An 18,544-nucleotide genomic window follows, 5' to 3' on the forward strand; every position below is an offset into this window, starting at 1 on the left:
CTTGGCAGAAATAAACTTTTTTTTTCCTCCCTCATATTGCATTTTCCCAGTTTTGGTCAGTAGGGTATTGATGGGGAAGATTACCTAAAACAGCCAGGTGTATGTGTTACCTGAAGTAATTTTGATGAATTTGAGATTACCCCTAAATCATAAATTTGTGTCATAGGCCAAAAAGGTTTCAGGTCCTAAGGCTTCCAATCTGAGATGTTTCGATTTCTAGATTTTATAGATAAATGACTTTTGTTATCCTAACGAGTATCAGCTAAAAGTAGTGTAAGACGAAAGAATAGTTTAGATGTACATCTTAAGAAATAATAAAATGAACACCTTTTTCACATTTCACACAAAAAGAGAAACCTAAGGTATTCCCATACTTTTGACGTAGTGTACCCCTACTCAAATATAGCCCTTTCTCTTACCTCTAGAGGTAATGATGATGTGGTTTTGGAATATACGTAAGGTTCAGTAGGGTGAGGTCCAGAGCCGATGACCAAGACAGAATTCTTGGATGTCTTTGGTGCAAAATGGTGGTTTTATTAAAGCACAGTGACAGGACCAGTGGGCAGAAAGGGCTGCTGCACTGAGGTGTGAGTGGTGACTGATTATATACTACGGGGTTGGGGACGGTAAGGAAATAGGGAGGTTTTCAACTTTCATATGCTAAAGAGGACTGACCTACAAGATATCAGATACCTTGCCATTGTCAGGTTAAGGGTGTTTTCCCCTCTAGCAAGGTGTTATCATAAGGCAGTTGGGAGATTTCTGGAAGAGTGTCACACAAATCCTACCCAGGATAGAAGTTGCAGAGTGTCAGTTCAATGCTTTGTTTTCAGCTAGGCTTCTGCTCCCTCATCAATGACTTAGATTTTGTCATCATCATTTTCTTGCTTTTGTATATGTTTTAAGGAAAAAAAAAAAATACCTAGAGCAGGCCCAGAAGATGGAAGGTTACTAACAATAAGCTAGAGATAACCAGAAGCCCTACCGGGAGCAAGAGATAACCAGCTGCTTCTGCTTCTGTAAACAGGCTTCCTGCCGTAGGCTCCCTGCATACTGCTCCTGCCTAAGGCAGCCCCTCCCGCCCCCCCTAGTTTAAACCTACCTACCAGCAGACAGCCTAGCCCTTGGAACCTGACTGCCTGCAGTCCCCTATAAAACCCTATAACCCTGTGGCCCCAGGCCCAGAACTTTGAGTGGGAGCCCTTCTGGGTCTGCCAGCATGCGTAAAATAAATCTGAGTTCTCCCACTTCTTTGAGTGTCACTTGGTGTCTCTCCAGTCTGATTTTTATTTTTACCGCAACATTACGGCATATGTATCTCTAAATAGTATGCTGTTCAGTTTTGCCTGTTCTTATATTTCATTTAATATAATCATACAGCTTACATTTTTATGCAGCTTGATTTATTCTTGTTATTCTTCCAATATTTTGTTTTTCACATCCATCCTAGTTGAATCAGCATTAACTCATTCATTTTTCTCTGCTGTCTACTATTTGCTCATCTTTCCTTTTGTTTAAAAAATGTAATTATTTTATCCTCATTCTTGAGTTATGATTATGAAGTTATGCAATTCTCAGTTTAACATTCCTTCCCTTTTTTTCATTTTTTAATTATTATTTTTTGTTTTTTTTATTTGAGCATTCCTTCTTTAGAGAAAACATTTTACTCTCTTCTAACTTCCATTGGCACTGTCAGGAAATTCACTATCAATCTGCTTTTCCTTTGTAGGTAATCTTTTCTTTATCTGGGTACTTAAGTTTTCCATTTGTTTTTGGTATTTTATTTGCAATTAAAAAATTTTTTTTCCTTGAGTTTGTCCTTTTCCCTGAATTTGAAGATTGGGGTGTCTCATTAATTCTACTAAATCTCTAACAATATCTCTTGAACTATTGCCTCTCTCAAGACTCCCCATTATCCTTGTTGGGAGCCCCAGTTAGATTTCTCCTTCCATTCTCACTCTATTTTCCATGCCTCTCAACCTCCGTATCATGTTTTGCATCCCATTTAACCTTCCCACAGATATCAAGTGGACTAATTCCCTTCAGCTAAGTCCAATAGCTTAGTTTGTTTACCCCAAACTATTAAAGTTCTGTTTTCCCAATTTGTACTATATGTATTTTTTTAATTTCTAGAAATTCCTTTTGCTTCTATTTTAAATGTTCGTGTTGTTTTGAGTTTCTTATTCTTTGATTATACATTCAAGTCCCTCTTTTATTTTTCAAACATATTAACATTCATATTCTATATCTTACAATGTCAGCATCTATATTCTTCTATGGATCTGATTTTGTAGCTTTTTCTTCCTACTGGCTCTTACTTATGATATTTTTTTTTCTCATTTGTTTAGCAGAATTCTTCTGTTATGAGTCCACTTTCCATGGAAATTTATTTATGAGAATTTCTTGATACCTGGGGTAAAAATCCCTCCAGAGACAGCTTGAGATTATTTCTCCTAGTTATCTGTGGACACCACAACCAGAAGCCACCTCTAAACCAAATTTTCAACTTGAAATTTTGCAGCCCACACAAGTTTGAAATCGTAAGGGAGAATTCTTTTCTTTTTCCATCCATAATTAAGGCTAAGATGGACATTTACCCCACCATTGCCCTCTGGTTGTTTCCTGGTTCACAAATTAAGAGCTTTGCTTTTTGTTTATCCTATCTTATGGTTAGGCCCTGACTTTTTCTGCTCTCTCAGCTGTGTATAAGCCATTAGAAATCAGGCTCTTGGGGCGCCTGGGTGGATCAGTGGGTTAAAGCCTCTGTCTTCGGCTCAGGTCATGATCCCAGGGTCCTGGGATCGAGCCCCACATCGGGCTCTCTGCTCAGTGGGGAGCCTGCTTCCCCCCACTCCCGCTCCCCCCCACCACCTCTCTGCCTACTTGTGATCTCTGTCTGTCAAATAAATAAATAAAATCTTAAAAAAGAGAGAGAGAGAGAGAAAGGTATCAGGCTCTTGGCCACCAGGGACACCAGCAGAAACATTGAGAGCAGACACCACCTTACAGGTTAGTTTCTCCTTATGAATCTCTGTTTTGTCATTTTTGATTCTGAAGTGATTTCCTTATTTTGACACCAGTTCAGTTATTCCTCTTTTGTTTTTTTTTAATATCCCAGTCCCATATGTTTAAATGTACTATACTGTCAAGAGTTTTTTTGTCAATATCTTGTTAACCATACTGCAGAAATGAAAAACTCATGTCTGATGCTTTTAGATGCTTCCTTCCTTAAATAATAGCCATTTCATTTACAGTGGCTTCTAGAGTAAAACTAGAGAATTTATACAAGTTTGATAAAAAGTAAAGTTTTCAAAATATTTATCATTTTCAATGAAAATTCTGCTTTAATACTTGAAGATGATTAATAATTATTAAAACTGACTCATGCTTACACCTTCACAGCTGCTGTTCCAGGCCTTAAAAGATTTCTTCAAAGCATATCACATGATCATCTTATAAGCAGGCCAGCAGAAATTTCTAAGTTAATTACAGTTTGGCAGAGTGTATCCAAAACCTCTTATCTGAACAGTGAACCCAATAATTTAATCAGTCTGTCTGTTGATTAATCACGTTCTAATCCATCTGATATCAGCTCTGAAAAAGCTCTTCATCTGTTCCTTGTAAAACTTATCTCTGTGAATGCACAGCTGCTGTGAGCTATTGGTATTAATAACTTGAATAGGAGACAGAACACAATGGATTCCCCAAGCCTGCAGAAAAAAGTTTGAACTCCTTAAAACAGTCATTCAGGACTCTCTAATCTGACCCAACTCTACAATCTTCCCATCCTCATTTCCTGTTGCTTTCTCAGCTTCAGCCCACGTACTGGTTAAGGCCAGGTGCTGAACTCTTCTGTTTGACTGTTCCTGAAGCTGATGAGCTGATCAATGAATAAATATGTATTTATCAAATACCCGTGTCAGATGTGTACTGTTTCACTTACCATCCTACAACCTCTCTGTCATATAGTGAAGCATATAGTGAAGCCGCTTTGACAGATGAGAAAGTCAAAGAGCAAAACAAATTACTTTCTGGTGTCCTGTTTACAAAGTTATAAGCTCTTTGAAAAAGGCTAGAGTAAAGACAAAAGACTACACAAGGCTGTGATTGAATATTTTGCTCATATGACATAAATAAAATTTAAAAAGTTCATCTCCAGGCTTGAGCAGTGTGAAATACCAAATCTTCTAGACTATGTTTGACACTAAGAGGTGGGGGACATTTGATCCAAAGTGAGCACTAGAGTGTGTGAGTAGAAGTCCTTCTCTGACATATAGGAGATATTCAGTATATTCAGCTTCTATTCATTGTTCCACTCTTGAAGCCTAATCAGGTTATAAATGGTTTTCGCAGTCATTCTAGAACAGAGTGTGTTGTTTGTTTTTCCTTTTACTTCTGCTCTCTTACTCTTCACACACAGGGTATCCATCCTGTCAGTTCAGTCCAGTACGAGACTGTGACTGATCAGTATATGGCAGGCTGTCTGTGTGGACAGTCTTCAGCACACCAATGCACTGGAATCACCAAATTCCCAACGTAACCTAAAATGTGAGAGGATTTTTAAAGAGTTCTTACAATTTTGATCTTGCAAGGTTTCAGGCCACAGGAATAGGAAATGGGTTGTCAGAGTTTCATTTCATTACATGATAATGATTTTGTCCATTTTGCATCCACTTTCCTAGTTAATTATACTTTCTCTGTGTCCATATGATATTTTCTTCTAAGTTTTCTAAGGTGAATGGTGCAAAAACTAGTCCTGGTGTAGATTCTTTAAGACTCCTTTAAAACTATTTGCTTAGCTCTCAATTACTCCGTCTTTGTTTATAAGAACATATATATGAATCCTAATTAATTCTACCCTGCTAGATATAGTTAATTAGACAAAGGGTGAATATCAAACAAAATTAAGCCCATTAGAGTCTGTGCCACTGGGGAAAAATTGGGCCTGAGAGATTACAAGATTTGAATGTGACTATACCTATACCTTATAACCTGGAACCTGTCAGGGGCCTATGGTTCTATCATATGAACTTGAACTCTTAACAGAGGAAGCCCTCTATAGAGAGAGAGAAGAATGAAGAGCAATGCAAATAGAAGCAGAGAAAAGAGGCAGAGAAACATTTTGAAATGCATTTCCTTCCTGTTATGTGAATTACTCCTTTTCCCTAAACTAAATACCACATTCCACTTTTTTTGGGGGGGGGACTTGTTTAAATTGACTTGTTTTTCTTGCAATGAAAATTGGTGCTAATTGGTATCACCTGCATCAAGTGTTAAGCAGTCATTAATATTATTCATATCACATAAATGCTCCTGAATTCTAGTCTCATCTCTAATGCTCACTAGAGCGGGGCACAAGTGGACAAGTCCCTTTAATTTCTCTAAGTCCCAGTTTTAGTATTAGCACCTTGATGACAGAATCATGAAGATCATATAAAATGATGTATGTGAAAGATCTGTACTATAAAAATCTAAATTGTTGGGGGCGCCTGGGTGGCTCAGTGGTTTAAAGCCTCTGCCTTCGGCTCAGGTCATGATCTCAGGGTCCTGGGATCGAGCCCCGCATCGGGCTCCCTGCTTGGCGGGGAGCCTGCTTCCTCCTCTCTCCCTCTCTGCCTGCCTCTCTGCCTACTTGTGATCTCTGTCTGTCAAATAAATAAATAAAATCTTTAAAAAAAAAAATCTAAATTGTTATTTTTTGTATGATCTCAATGCCACTATTTCTCTGATAATTTATCTTGTATTTCTAAATAACACTCTTACTCTTATTTGCTATGTTTTCCATGTGGGTAGACAGACTTAAAGTTCCTTACGACAAAGGGGTAAATTTTGTCACAATTTCAGGTTTTTGAGTGCTATCTTTATGTAAGACACTGGGATGGAAAAATTGATGTATTAAGAACAAATTCTTATCCTACCCATTCCACACCCTCCCCCCAAAACAACCAAGTAGAGATTATTCTAACCATTATAACGTGTATTTTGGGGAGTAATCAAATATTAATATACTTAGTTCATGAAGAAAATAAAATGTTAGAGAGTTCTTTCATAATAGTGGAGTTGCACTGGAAACTGGGCCACTGTTGAAATTTATTTTACTTTTTGCTATTCCCAGGGTAGCTGTATGCCAGATTTATAATGATAGAACTATATTATGTAACAGGATATTTGTTGTTAGATTTATTTGCAAAATGATTCTCCTCTATCCTGGAATAATGTATAGATAAATCCCAGTTATGCAGAAAGTGGTGTATTTTAGAAGACGGTTTGTCATGCAATACATTTAATTTTTGAAATTCTAGCTTATAAAACTAATTAATTAAAAGATTTGTTTGCCAAAAACAACCAGTTGACAACAGAATTTTGGAAATTAGAAAAAGGAAAACTTACCCCTAAGAATTAAATGACAGGTTTTCAGGTAAACCAATGTAATTTTCTCTGTAGCTCTTAACAATATGCACTATGATACACAAAATTCATTAAACAGATTTCTCATTTTACCAATGTGTTTTTGCAGTTCAGGAGTAAAACTTCTTTAAAATTACATATAATTTTAGAGTCATATTTATTCTATTGAGTTTTTAGAATTCATATTTATATAATTACTATAAGTAATTATTAATACTTTTAGAATCATCCTTGCTCCACCATCCCCAGTTCTCCTCTAGCATCCACTCTCCTGAATTATTTTTAATTATTCTCTTACTTTTATTAGGTCACATAAGTATGTTTCACTAAACAGTGTACTGTGTTGTTTTGTTTGTTTTAGGTATTATATTCTATTTATTTTTCCATAGCTTGCTCTTTTCACTCAACAAATTTTAAGTTAATCTGTTGTGGTACAGGAGCTGTGGCTCACTCCGAAAGTTTTATTTTTTCATTTTCATTGAACTTTTTGGGGACCCAGTTCTTTTCCTAGCCTCTTACCAAGACATCTCTGCAAAGTTTCTTCTTTTGTTCACTGAGGCCTTTGTGACTATCTTGATCCAGTGGTAACCATGGAAACACGATAGGGATTTTTTTAGTATAAGAGAGGTCAAGGAACTGAACTTAAACAAGCAAATATAATCAGCCTGTTTACCATTTAAATCTCTTTACTAATGCTGAAAAATCACTAGCATCACTTCAAATGTTAAGAGGTCACTGATGCTCAATTTTATAATGGTACTTACAATATCACATAAAGCAGAGGTATCACCTAACATTTCCCTATCTATAAAAATCAATTTTAAAGAAATATATTGTTAATTCACTGAAGATTAGAACTATGGTAATTCATCTTCTTTGTTATAGAGAATGAACTCACTTGTTCTAAATATTCCAAATATGTTTATTTTGTTATATTAACTCCCTTAAGCAATGCTAATATAATTTAGCTATTAAATATTAAAGGAAAATATTATCTTATAAAATCATGCTCAAATTCTAGTATTCCCAGGTCAAAAGCTTTAGTAAGTTATTGCCCAATTATTGAAGCTCTAACTCTATAATCATATAACCCAGGATAATTGGTTGTATCCATTTTCATTCATCTTCCACTTAATTTAACAATTCTAAGAAGTCTTAAGTCAGTGGAGAAGGTTTTTTTGACAAAGTAGAAAATATGAATGAATTTGGGAAAGAAAACCTAGAATAAAATTTCTATTACTGATTCATCACTGGGTGACAGTCTTGGAATCTGTGCACTTTTGTTGAATTTGGAATATGTTGAATTTTTAAATTGCTAGGATGGCAACAATTGACTCACTGATAGTTGACAAGCTCTACACAGTAGGCATATGTAGTTTGGGCAGTTGTTCAGAATTTTTTTTCTTTGCTTGAGTTAAGGAAAGAGAAAACTGACCTGTTCAGAGAAACACTGCCTGTCATGAATTAACATAAAGGAATAAGCAACCCCTATCATAAAGTAGATGAAATTTCCCCTTGGTTTGCCTTGCACTTCCTGTTTAATCTTTGTTAAAGAAATCATTGAAAATTCTCCTGTGGTATATTTAGAGTTTAATACTAGATTATGGAAGAGAAAAATAAAACAACCCTAACAATAAAATTACACCTAAGTCACAGTAAACAAAAGGAAAATCTCTAATGGCAAAATTTTAGGTTTTAAGTTACCACTACAGTGGGGCATTTTAAGAAGGAAGCATTTGCTTGACTGTACTCCAATTAAATCTTGTCAATTTATTGACTCTTTGGCTGTTGTGAGTTGTTGACCTAATTGTTATAAGGAGGGTTAGTGTGAAAAAGCATATGGCTTAGAATTACTGGACCATTGAAATTTTCCTTACTCAGTATGGGTGCAGTTCTTCCACTCTGTCTTCTTTATTTTATGATATTAAAAAAATCCTAAGCATACTGTGGGAAGATGTGAGCCCAGCCTAGTAGGGTGTGGACACAAGAAGTAAATATAGTTGGTTAAGATCCTAATAGGCTCATTGGCTAATAAATCCCCTAGGTAGTCATGGACCAGGTTAGGAATTCACATCCACCTGATCTAGAAAAGCCCTAGAGTAGATTATATTTGAATGAGGCAATGATATTTAGATCCTAGAGATTGCATAACCCAGAAAGTTAGCATCAACAATCAAGGAGATCTTAGAAGTTACAGGGTGATGAAGTTCAAGCATGCTTCCTGTCATTGAGGCTCTGCAGTAGGCTGAGATGGCTGAGGTAGGGAGAGGTTGAGTAATGGACAATCTGTGTCAAGCACACTACTTTCAGAATCTAGCTGTATTTGGTAGTAGAGAGCTATTCAGAGAAGAGGTCCCTGAGCTATCAGGGGAAACAAGGAAAGTCCCCAGTTCTAGAGTAACAGTAGGAAAGGATCTAAGCAAAGAACCAGTACCTGAAATTTGAATACAAGCCCAATCCCACATGTATGTTCAGCAACAGAATAAAGCCAGCAATAAATCCTGAATAGTTCCCATCCCTCAGGACAAGACCCATTCTAGTGCCTAGAATTTTGCTCTAGGCTTCTTTAAAATACATTGTTTGAGCACCTACTAAAGGCCAGGCTAGAAGCTGGACATATAATATCAAAGATAGTGTCTCCTCTTCCATACCTTACACTCTCATGGAAAGTTCAGACCAGAATATAGACAGTAACAATGCAGGATGTTAAGAATGCCAATTGGGGACGGTATATATTGCTATGATGGCATAAGTCAGAGCAGCTTATTAAGATTTGATGATGTTGGAGAGATCAAAAGTTTTCTCAAGGGACTGAAGTTGAAGCCAAGACCTGAAGAATGGGCAAGAACAGGGGATGCTGCCAACATTAATCCATTTCATCCAATAAACTGGAGGTGTCACTAAATTATATAATGGTCATTTAAAACAGTTGCCCCTTCCTTTGTGGAGCTACTCAGTGCCAAGACTCATGAGTTGGTGAACCGAAAGAGGACTCTGTTCATTTCCTTGGCCAAGTTTTCCTATGCAAAGCACAACCTGTAGTCTAGAATTGATTCATCTAGGTGAAAGGCTTTTAGGGTAGGGGGTAAAGCAGAGAGAATGAGGACCTCAAGGCTTAAAAGGTATGGCTCTTGAAAATTGGCGTATAGAGGAAAACCAGCTTTACTTGTTCCTAGAATTGTCTCCTCTGCCCATGACTACATGAGAGGACTGGCCTGGGGTAGCTGCGCAGAAGCCACCTGCTGGGTTGCAGGGCACATATTGAAGCATTTGCCAAGACAGAAATTTGACCCACTAGGCTTGAGCTTCCTGCAGCGACTCTACTTGTCATTTTACCCATTATAAGATTGTGGAACACTGTTTCACAATAGCAAATCAAAGTAAGGCTGGTGGTGTTGCCCACAATTACAATAGAAGTGGAATGGCTTAATTAGTAAAACATTAACTGGCAGGATTCCTATAAGTAAAAATGTACATGTTTAAGGAGGCTTATTGTAACATTTATACCATTTATTTTATAATATACTAATTCGAATGTAAAAGTGAATGTAAATTACCAGAAATTAACATGCAATGTGAAGAAAAGTCCTTTCATCCTCTGCAACTGTAGCATTTGGCAGATTCAGGAATAAATAATCTTTTGTGGCAAGGGTATGCCTTATCAAACATATGCAGATCAGCACTAATTAATGCTAATTAAGGTTTCCTGTCTATCTAGTTGGAAAAACGTCCAAATGTTATGAAATCCAGTTAGTATGCCTATTACGCTAATTGTTTTATATGGGGTGGTTCTTAATTAAAATATGTAAATTGACCTTAATTGCTATATACTAATGGGGGTTCATGTTATCTCACTAAAAGTGACAAGATGGTGAGGAGGGGTACTTAAATGACTAATTCTGATAAATCCTTAACTAAATGACCTTTACTCAAAATTAATTTTAATTGGAAGTTGGCAAAGAAACATTTTTCTTCTTTGTTTCTTTCTAGTTTTTAGTAATGTAAGAATGTTACTCTTCTTTGTTAATACAGCTTTAGAAGCAGTTGTGCATTGTTAATTACACTTAACAAGCAAGTTAATTTGACTGTTTACTGTTTATAGTTATCAGGAAGTTATTGATATCCTCATTTCAGTCTGGGGAGAAGTGAATTCTCATTGAACGTGTATTTATAGTTAGAATCCTATAGGTAAGTTGGCCAACCCAGTTAGTCTGTTAGATTATGTGTTGAAGTTTGATGAGCCGGTAGTATTAATATGTACTCCCTGGCTGATTTACATTGCAATTGCTTTTTAAAAAAATATATTTTTTTTTCTTTACAAAACATTAGCTTTTATTGGAGTTAAAAATCTCATTGAAGGTATTTGCATTAAATAGACTGAAATGATATTCTTACATTTTACTTACCAGGTTTTTATTTATTATTTAATTGCAAACAAATTAAAATATGTATGCCCCAAACCAGTGTAAATTAATTTACATATTTTATTTATTTTTTTTACTATGCTAACCTTGCAAGTACAGGAAGTAATTTAAATAAAACTAACAAATATTTTACGCTTTCATCTGGAAGTAGTTTATGTTCACATGTAATTTAAAATATATTTTTTAAGTCCTTCTGTAAAAATGTGAGAAAGGACTTAGTAAAATATTGTCATATGGAAAAGAGCAAAGAATAAAGATTGTAGTTTTTCTTTGTCAAAAGGAGACCCAATATCTTTACTCTTTTATCAGGACATCGTGACAAATGTTTCACCTAGAATTATTCGGGGGACTACCTCTGGCCCCATGTATGGCCCTGGACAAAGCTCCTTCCTGAATATTGAGCTCATCAGTGAAAAAACGGCTGCATATTGGTGTCAAAGTGTCACTGAACTAAAAGCTGACTTTCCAGACAATGTAAGTATGATTTAACGTCTAAAACAAAAGAATTGGCATAAGTTGGTGAATGTTTATTTAAACATCCAATTCATAGGCTTATAAATATTAATGTGTATAATATATTTTATTAAAGAATCTGCCAGTTGCTTTGCTGATGCATAGAAAGATAAAAAAGAAAGAAAAGCTCAAGAACTCATAAAAATCTGCACAATGTGAGGCTTTGTTATAAATGGGTGCCATGCAGATGGAAGAAGTATCTACATAAGCAGGAGGAAGAGAAATGAAATACTCATTTTATTGAGTTGATTTTCACTGGATGTGGCTAGTATTTATGAAGGTGATGACCTTAGGAAGAAATTGCAGACTATAAATCATTTTAAATATAAATCTGAGGCAGAAGCAGAATATCTTCGTATATAGTGTATTTATGTTTTGTCAGTGGGAAATAATTTACCAAATAATTTTAATACTTTTATACTAAAGGAGTCACTATTTTTTATAAAACCCTTTCTTTAAAAGTACTGTATATAAAGATTATATATATTTCATTTCTTTATGGATTTTTATATGTTGCCAGTAGTTTTTTAACCTATAGATGGTATTTTCTCTTCAGTAGGTGGTTACAGTTGTTCTTGATGTCATTCATTCATTTTTTTCTCCCCTCCCCTCACTTCAGTGCACATATGCACACGTGTGCGCATGTGTGCGCACGCACGCACGCGCGCGCACACACACACACACACATTCCCTCTCTCCATCTTATTTTCTGTCTCAGAGCTGGTGATGAATGGAGGCTGAGGTTTGAGCCATGTGTGTCTTTATTTGTAGAAAAGATTCGAAGATTGGAATGGTTTAAGTATTCTAATGATAAATGTTTTAAAATCTAATGAAATTTGTGGCTGTTTTCCCACAAACTGGTTAATTAGAAAACCTTACAAAGGGACTTCTGCTATCATACTGTTGTCTAACCCATCAAGTTTTGTTTTTCTTTTTTCTGTTTTAGAAAGTCCTACTTGTTTCAAGGTTTTCCTATATTGAAACAAAATTTAGACACTTAGAATATAATTAATCTTCCTCAAGTCAAACCTTCGGATATGAAGGGAACTGTGAAGACCCATATGAAACCTATAGCTTCTGTTCATTAGGAATTTTTCACTTTCTGAAAATGATGTTGCAAATCATCTCTGTGTTCACATTATACAATCAACTCTAATAATAGTTAGGTTGAGCTGTTTGTTTTTTAAAGGACCCAAATTTCATGGGAAGTTTTTCTCAGAATGACTGGGACAAAAAGTGGGTCAACCATAAGAAGAATCATAAATACACACACACACACACACACACATATGCATATATATATATATATTCATTATATATACACAAAATTATTATTGTGTATATTATTATATATACACACATTATATATACACACATATGTATATATATTTTTATTTTATACATATATATATATTTTTTAAGATTTTATTTATTTATTTGTCAGAGAGAGAGTGCACAAGTAGGGGGAGTGGCAAGGAGAGGATTGGGAGGGAGAAGCATGCTCCCGGCTGAGCAAGGAGCCCAATGTGGGGATTGATTCCAGGGCCCTGGAATCATGACCTGAGCTGAAGGCAAATGCTTAACCAACTGAGCCACCCAGGCATTCCTATAAATAAATTTTTAAACATGGTCTACAGGTTTGAGTATTATACCAGGTACTGAACGTGCAGTGACATAATACCAATCACAATAAGCTTGAGTTCTTATAAGATTAAATTAAATTGTACTTGGTACTGTTATAACTGCCTTATATATTTTAACACTCACTCTTTAAACAATCTTATAAGATAAGTACTATTACTTTCCCTATTTCACAGAGAGGAAACTGAGAGGAAACACAGAAGTTAAGTAGCATGCCCAGAGTTACACAGCTAATACAGTGTTCCCCACTCATCCACAGTTATAGTTTCTGTGGTTTTAGTTACCTGCAGTCAAGCCATGGTCCGAAAGCAGATGATCCTCCTTCTGTTGTATTGTTTGGAAAGTCAGTAGCTGCTTAAAGCTCTGTCACAGTGCTTATGTCATTCACCTCACTTCATCTCCTCACATAGACACTTTATCCTCTCACATCATCACGAGAAGAGTGAAGACAGTACAATACGGTATTTTGAGAGAGAGAGAGAAAGATCACATTCACACAACTTTTACTACAGTACGCTGTTATAATTGTTCTATTTTATCATTAGTTATTATTGTTAATCTCTTATTCTGCCTAATTTATAAATTAAATCTTTATCATAGGTATGTACGTATAGGAAAAAGCACAGTATTTAGAGGGTTTAGTGCTACCCATGGTTTCAAGTAGCCACTGGAGGTCTTGGAACATATCCCCCATGGATCAGGTTGGGATTATTATATACAGTGAAAACAGAATTTGAACTTGAAACTTGCTTTTAGCATCTGTGCTCCTTTCTAACAATAGTATTCTCTAATGTACCTACTGTAGTGTCATTTCAGGCCTTTAAAATTTCAATATGACTTTTTAACGCAGCATAAGAATAGTTTGAAATATAATTTCCCCAAATATTGCTTCTATAGTATTTAGATACACCAGTGTATCTGAAAAAAAAAATCATTTTTTCCTGGAAGAGAACTCCCACCAATGGCTTGTCTTAAGTTCTGTCTACCCTCTTCTGGGCAGGAGTGAGATGTTAAATAATGGCCTCCAAGAAATGACAGTAAGTAAGCAAGAAAGCTGAGATGAAACCTTCGCTTTGTGATTCCACGCCCAGGAAGAAGAGGCACATTTAAATGTTCTTTTCAATTTCCCTGGAAACAATTTTCTTCTCCTATAATGCTTTTTCGTCAGAGGAAACAATGCTTGCATTTCTTGTTTCTAATTCTTTCACCTTTTAGATTATATTCATTATTCTTTTTCTATATTCTTAGAACCAATTTCTAACATTTTTATTCTCCATATCAAAGATAACATTTTAAATACAATTAAAATGGCATTCCCATTTGAACCCATGGAAATAATGTGTTGCACCTAGATATTGCCATGCTGAGAGTAGAATATCCCCCACTGTTTTGGAATTACTCTGATGCCAAACCCAATGAGCTGAATGAAAGAAGGTGACCCTTCATTTTCCAAGTTTAATTATCACTCTCACTGGAGTTTTCCCACATCATTCTCAAGTGCGTGGCTGCCACCTTTAATGACAGGGATCAGATAATTCAACCCACTGTGGCAGCTTCTAAGCAAGGGCTAACTTCTGAAAAAGAAATTATTCTGGGGGTTGTGGAGAAGGGATGTAGGTCAGCGGATATCAGCAGCTAGTATCTCTCTTTCCAGAGAGAACAGGCACCAGTTGACCATGAACTTGAGGAGACAGCTGGAAGAACATCATGAATATAAAGAGATCCTGAAATATATTATAAGGGCTTGTTTCTTAACTATCACAGAGTTACACCAAAGCCTACACTTATACTAGACTTCTGCCCAGCTTTCAAGGTTTCCTTTTATTTATCTGTGAATTAAATTTGGCACACTGATCATTGTAGTGACAATTATTACTAAGAGTTTTTGTTTTTTTTTTTGTTCCTAAGCTGAGATTTTGCAATGCTTATTATGAAATGTACTGTATAATTAGGGCTTACAGAAATCAATTTTAAGTGAATCCTTTCATTCTCACTGCAAAAGCCTTAGGAACCATATATTTTAGACTTTGAAAAAAAAATTTTACCAAAAAAAAAAATACATGCTGCATTTTGTCTGAATGCACTGAATTAGCAAACAAAGACTGACATTTTCTATCATTTGTGGCAGCTAAAGTAAGAGTTAGGCAAAAGATAGGGATTCAGCAGTGAATTAGCTGGTGAAGATAGAAAAGGGAGTGATGGCTTTGTTAGAGAAATTAATAAAGGAAGAACAATTGATATGTAAATATACTTCTATTACAATACACCTCATTCTGCTGAAACCCTTTCTCAGTTCATTACTGGGAAATCAGCATTACGCACATTAAGTTCAAAATTATTCCAAAGAAGTTGTTCTTCATCAGCATTCCCGAAAGCGCTTTCCTGACCAATAGCCTCTAAATACAGAGTTCTTAACTCTCCATGTGTGCGTGTGTGCCATGGACTCCTTATACCCCTTGTGAAACCTAAAGGGCTTTCTTCAGAATGTTCTTGAATGTGTAAAACCCAATTTGGTAGTTTGCAAAGGATTCCCATTGTAGTAAAATAGAATGCTCAACTCATTTTAAAGAATACCTTATAGTAATGCATGTTCCTCTTTAATAAGTCACTAGAAATACAGCCTGGTGGCAGATCTAATAGTTATTAGATTACCAATAGTTATTAGAGTTCTGTAATTTTGACATATAATGGCGACTGTCAGTGACATGGTGAGATATCTGTGACAACTGTGTGATTTTCCATGGCTTCTGTCAGTGCAAAGTTACAGGTATTGATAGTGCTACTGTGGTTTGTTGTATACAGGAGGAAATGCTAAATTTCAGCAGAGGTTAGTGAAAATAAAGGTCTAAGTTTTTTCCACCCAAGTTCATGAATTTCCTGCATTCTATCAAGAATTCTGTGTACCTCAGATAAAGAACCTTTGTCCAGTGGTTCTCAGTTCCTGGGGAATATTAGAATCACTTGGGAAGCTTCAGAAAAGGTGTTTATGGTTAGACCCTGTTCTAGTTCAGTCATTTCAGAAATTCTGGCATGGATACAATGAGTATACCTCTGTGTATATGTGTGTGCATGCTTGGCATGCATGTGTAAGTGGTGTGTGTGTGTGTATTTTTTACAAAGTTCATCAATTAATTTTACTGTGTATAAAACTAGCATCATTCATAACCCTTGACATATATCATTAAATATTTATAAATGTTCTGTATCAGAACTTGAGAGCTGTTTATAGGTGCTAGGAACTGTGGGCTTCATATATCTGTGAAGCAGAGTTTTTCCTCAGTTTCTGGATGAGGAAACTGACTTTTCAAAACATCGCATTGCACAGGGCACTGTGTCACACAGTAAGTGAAGTCACTGGAACTGAAAATCTTCCCTTTACACCTTGAAGGGGTATTTAACTTGGCTCTAAAGAACCTGCAGAAATAGGAGTGATGTTATTTCAGTCCTCCCTTACCCACCCACTCAGATGGGTCAATTATATTGAGCTCTCTTAACCACAGACTCTCAAATAGAAAATAAAATCCTTTTATTGGACAAAGAAAGAAGTCTGTCATCAGCCAACCATTATTTTGTCATTAGTCCCAGCACGGGACATTTTATAGCTCAATGTTTACTGCTTTGCAGGGATGTAGCTGACTTTAGAAAACAAGGTCAGTGACTCAATGTGGACCTTGGTTTGAACTGTTACCTGGTCCCATCTTAAGTTCTGTATTTGAAAATAGGGAGTCAAGAGATTCAGTTGGATCTATGGATCCTCTAAGAAGGAAGATGCTCACTGCTTATTCAATGGATGTTCATCACCCCATAACTCCTGCAGTCTTCCTATGGCACCAAGAAGCCTGACTCAGCAGGAGCAGGCTTTCTTTTCTTTGGATTATTCATAATTAAGTCTCACTCATTAGAAATAAGGGGATTTGGGGGCGCCTGGGTGGCTCAGTCGTTAAGTGGCTGCCTTCAGCTCAGGTCATGATCCCAGGGCCCGGGGATCAAGCCCTGCATCAGACTCCCTGCTCCATGGGAATTTATGTTCCCTCTCTCACTGTGTCTCTCTCTGTCAATAAAATGAATAAAATCTTAAAAAAAAAAAAAAAGAAGGAGATTTTGTTACCCCCCTCTCAATCTATTTAGAAAGATAAAATTTAGTAATAGTAACAGATTAACACTATAATATATATGTTGTCAGGCCAACAATGACCAGTACAGGGTTGTTATTTTTGCTTTCTTTTTTTATTAAACCATTGTTTTCTTATCACAGACCTTATAAACCATAAAAATGACCTTGGCCCTTTCCCCCTCATATCCTGAAGAGGATATTCACCAACAGAAATGTAAGCATCCCTGCATTGGAGGGATTCCTCCTTTGCTCCCTCTGGAATTTTTTAAGATTCTCAAGTCTCTATTTCTGTCAATTTCTACACATTCCCATGTTGATTTATTTTAAATAAATTAGGAAACTGCTAGAGCAGTTATTGAAGGGAAGGTTAGTATATCCCCAGGGAACTCCTTCCTTCTTTACACCATGAATTCTAGAGGACATAGATACTTCCCAACTTCCCTTCTTTGCTAAAATCCAGGACAATTATCTGATGACATTACTTTAATGTTTTTTTTTTTTAAAAAAGATCTATCTAGTCTACAAAAATATAAAATAAAAATCAATCATAATAGTAATGGAAATTTTAAAAGTTAGGGTGGATGGAGGTAAACTAATCCATATCCATTACCCTAACAAATACCAATTTTCATTTTCCTAGATGTGATAGAGTCAAAAGCTAAAAGCATAAGTTTTAAGTCAGAATGGATTTGAATTTCAGCTTGTCTTCTGACTTGCTATTGGCACTCTCAACCTCAACTTCCTCATTTGTGCAATTACAATAACTATTCTCAGAGGTTGTACAAATTAAATGAGATGTTGTATATAATATGTTTGGCACATTGCAGTTATTCACCACTATAAATTACATTGCATAGGTTACCTTTATGCATTTAGCTTTTATTCCTACTTAATATAATAACTGGTTTCCATAAAATATTCTGAAAGAGGGATTTGGTAAGTCAAAGGTAACAGCATATTTTTAGCTCTTGAAGTATATTGGCAGTTGATTTTCAAAGCATTTTTGAACAATTCACATAAAAGTCACTATTATAGAAATAATTACCAACTAAAAATTAAAAACTAACTCACTAAATATGCTTTTTAATGGTTCTTCTGAACTTGAGTTTATTATATGTCATAGAATATAAAGTCTGATTCTTTGCTCAGTGTTGTATTCATTATACTTCTGTGCTTTAATATCATTCATTCTTTTGACTTAGTTACCAATTAAAACAAGACTTAAATAATGAGTTATTTTCTTAGTGTCAGCATAGAAACAAAGAAAATTTAAAATATGTTTAGTTCTACAAAGCAAGAGTAGCCAAAATGAACCAGAATACATAATGTAGCTGATAGTTCTCTGATTCATTTCTGGCTCCATGTAGCCAAGTTGTTTTTTTTTGTTTGTTTGTTTGTTTTTGTTTTTGTTTTTGAGATAAAATATTCCTAGTTCCTTAAAAGA

General features: G+C 35.6%; 1 protein-coding gene across 1 annotated transcript in view; it reads left to right on the forward strand.

Annotated features, from left to right (window-relative positions):
* DPYD (dihydropyrimidine dehydrogenase) overlaps window positions 1-18,544 on the forward strand; it is an 842,461-nt gene that overhangs the window by 478,464 nt on the left and 345,453 nt on the right. Inside the window, exon 14 of the mRNA XM_080800117.1 lies at window positions 11,142-11,306. Within this exon, the coding sequence (XP_080656243.1) occupies window positions 11,142-11,306 (165 nt within the window). The remainder of the gene's footprint in view (window positions 1-11,141; window positions 11,307-18,544) is intronic.

The sequence above is a fragment of the Martes martes genome, assembly GCF_963455335.1.
Source record: "Martes martes genome assembly, chromosome: 4".
In the NCBI taxonomy this organism is placed as follows: Eukaryota; Metazoa; Chordata; class Mammalia; order Carnivora; family Mustelidae; genus Martes; species Martes martes.